We start from the raw sequence: 3,596 nt of genomic DNA, 5'->3' as shown, positions 1-3,596 counted from the left end.
CAAACTGTTATTTATTATGCGGATCGACAAGACACGATACCAAAAACCTATAAGAAGATTAACGCGAGTCAATTTTGGGTTCGTGGATTGACATGCAACACCATACAAATTTTTCATGTCAATTTTTTCCAATACGAACACGACAAGTATTTGAAAATATGTCAACCCAAACACTAAATTTTCTTGTTGTGTTCATGTCGTATCAGTGGGTCGTGTCTAAATTTTCCATCCCTAAATACATAGGTTATTATTGTCGTGTTGTGTAATGTCAACTCGCATAATAAGCAAGACACTTTGAGATTTGTTGGTTATTCGTATCATGTTGTGTATTGTCAATCCACATAATAAGCGGCAAACTTTGAGGTTGACAGATTATTCGTGTTGTGTTGACCTATAAAATTAGTGAATCGTGTTCGTGTTAAAAATTCTGACACGAATCTTCATTGGTGTCGTGTTCGTGTCGAGTATATTTGTGTTCAAAGTTCAACCTTTACTCAATACGAGCACGACCCGCTAACATAAATTGTCACCCCTAACTATGTTATGATAATTATAATGCACCTACGATTAAATATTTATTTAATATATTTTATATCAACTTAAGTTATTGGGACTAAAGACATTTTAATTGGTACGAGCTTTGTAATGTATAGATATCAAAATTATTATTTTTAATTTTATGATGTGTTAAAATAAAAATAAGGAAAAAATTAAAATATGTATAATACTTGACTCATATGCACAAATTTCCATTTTAACATTCAATTATTATAAAAGAAGAGATTATTGTCCTGGATCAGCCACACATATCCAAACCATTCGCCTAGCTAGTCTCTAACTTTTTACTAAAGGCTCGGGTTTCACTTTTCTTGTTCTTTTGGTGTATATAAATGATATAATCTTGGCTAGATCATCTATTGAATAAATCCAGCAATGTCAAAAAATTTCTAAATTCCCAATTCAAACTTAAAGATCTTGGTCAGCTTAAATATTTCTTAGGTTTGGAGATTTCTCGTGCCAAGAAAGGAATTATTTTATCTCAAATACATTATACATTGCAATTACTTGAGGACATTGTCTTTCTAGCCTCTAAACCAGCGGCTATGCCTATGGATCCAAAGCTTAATCTCAATAATACAGATGGGGAACTTCTTCAAGATGTTACTCGGTATAGGAATTTGGTGGGCATATTTCTTTATTTGACATTATTTAGGTCAGATATAACCTATGTTGTTCATAGGTTAAGTCAATTTGTCTCACAGTCTAGGATCCCTCATTTACATGTTGTTCATCACTTGCTTAGATATCTCAAGAATCATCCAGGCCAAAGACTTATTTTTCCTTCTTCTTCTTCTCTTCAACTCAAGGCCTTTAGTGATGCTGATTGGGGAGGGTGTTTAGATACCCGTAGATCTGTAATTGGATTTTGCATCTTTCTTGGTGAATCATTGGTGTCATGGATAGCTAAAAAGCAAACTACTGTCTCAAGGAGTTGAGCTGAAGCTGAGTACAAGGCAATGACTTCCATTGCTGCAGAAGTTAGTTGGATTTCTCAGCTACTCACTGATTTGGGACTGCACATTTCTTCTCCTGCGTTACTTTTTTGTGACAACCAGGTTGTCATTCATATTGCTTCAAATCCCACTTTTCATGAAAGGACTAAACACATAGAGATTGATTGTCATTTTATCATAGATAAAATCACTTCTGGACAGATCAGGTTGATGCCCATAAGGTCACAAGATCAACTTGCGGACCTCTTTACAAAAGCTCTGCCTTCCACAGCTTTGCATTCCTTGTTGTCCAAGATGACAGTATTGGATATTTATTGGCCATCTTGAGGGGGAGAAATAAGTAATACGTTATTTTATTTAACCATAGTTAGTCTTTAACCTTGTATTAGTTAGTTTACTGGTGTATGGTAACTCTAGTTAGTAGAGTGTTTTGGAAAATAGGATTGTATAATACTTTACCTTTTCGTTTAGTTCTTTTTTGGTTACGAGAAAATATGTATCAAACTTCCATTTTCTTCAATAAAACTTGCTTCTTTTCCTTTTATCAATTCATGAGTTTTCTACTGTAAGAACTAAAGTAGAATCTATAGGAGTAAGCGTTCGCTCCTCCCCAGTATTATTTTTTAGAAGGATTTAAAACTTTAATTTTGGATCCGTCCCAAACAAAATTGTTTCCTGTAAAGGATACTTGTGGTTTATCAAAAAAAAAAAAAAAAAAAAAAAACTAATGTAGAATTTCACAACACTTAAATAACCCAATATATGGTTTGACCATCTGTAAATATTTGTGTGGGTGATGGCTTGAAATGTTATATTACGATGTTATTAAGTATTATAATATATCGCAGCTATCAGTGATGCAAGAGTCAAAATTCCCTAGGAGAAGAAAAATGAACAAGTGGCTTTATTGGTTCGGCCATTAATTAGTAAGTCTTTATGTGTACATATATAGGTGATGGCTAGAAATGGATGACATAAGGATGCGTCATAGGCTCATAGCAACAAAAAGAAAAGGATCCTAAGTATGAATGGAGTCGATGTTTCCGCAATGGATGAGATTCCCCAAACTCAAACTCTCGAGAGGTGAAAGAAAGAGAAGGCAGGCATAACATAGAAAGCAGATAACCATCAACTTAATTAACAAACAAAGAATGCCCTAAAAATTGGTGCATGCATATGATTTCGTTGTATTCATATATGTATCGAAGCACACTCTGGAAACTTGTACTGACGTTTTACAAACAAAAATATTGGCTTGCTTAGAGTACTTGTGGATTTGAGACAAAATGTTGAGACAAGCACACTTCGCATGGCCAGCCAAGCCAGGTAACAAAATCTTTGAGCATGTCTTCTCTCCTATGATCAGGTCTTCAACTTTGAATAATTTATTAGGACGAACTGTTCACAAATTAAATTCATCATTGAAAATATAATTCAAGTTTTTTTTTCACCAAAAAATAATTCCACTAAATTAATGTCTCAAAATTAATATAATATATGATAATAGCATATTTTTCAAATAAATGAATACATCAACTAAGTAAATTTATAAAAAAAATGTATTATGTGTTTAAGTTCTTTAAAGTTTGACATGTAATATCCAAATGAAAATTATATGTTTTAACAGTAAGATAGGCCTAATTTTTTTTATAAAAAGTTATTATTAAAATTGTTAATTCTTGTACGGATAATAATTGATATATTGCAATCAAGTATTCAGGTAATTAATTATATATAAATTTTATAGGTAAAATTAAGTTTGTAAAAAGAGTATTATAACATAAATGTGGGAAAAAAGAGTGTGAGGATAGAAGTTTCTACATTTGTTTCATTAGTTAAATACGTATATAGTTGCAATAAATGTTCATTTTCAATTTAATGAAAAAAAAATTAAGTGAAAGCTTAATGCAAAGTGGAAAAGTTTTATATAAAATGAATTCAAAGAGCTCATTATTCCTACTATATTTATGTGATGGGGATTATCGTAATTTGCTCACATACACACTGTCTACTCTTACCAATTTCTTTTTTTGTTTTGTATATAGGGATGTGTAAGCACTTGAAGACAGGTGGTCTTCGGAA

The 3,596-nt window shown here is 32.0% G+C and overlaps 1 protein-coding gene across 1 annotated transcript; it reads left to right on the top strand.

Annotated features, from left to right (window-relative positions):
• Window positions 1-1,103: 1,103 nt before the first annotated feature.
• LOC133288805 (uncharacterized mitochondrial protein AtMg00240-like) lies at window positions 1,104-1,496 on the top strand. The gene has a single exon (XM_061486623.1). The coding sequence runs from the start codon at window positions 1,104-1,106 to the stop codon at window positions 1,494-1,496; it is 393 nt and encodes a 130-aa protein (XP_061342607.1).
• Window positions 1,497-3,596: the final 2,100 nt, after the last annotated feature.

The sequence above is a fragment of the Gastrolobium bilobum genome, unplaced genomic scaffold (genome assembly GCF_033153095.1).
Source record: "Gastrolobium bilobum isolate Gb01-03AN ecotype WA unplaced genomic scaffold, APGP_CSIRO_Gbil_v1 utg2264, whole genome shotgun sequence".
Lineage (NCBI taxonomy): Eukaryota > Viridiplantae > Streptophyta > Magnoliopsida > Fabales > Fabaceae > Gastrolobium > Gastrolobium bilobum.
The sequence above is the reverse complement of the archived record's forward strand: the minus strand, read 5'-3'. Positions and strand labels throughout refer to the sequence as shown.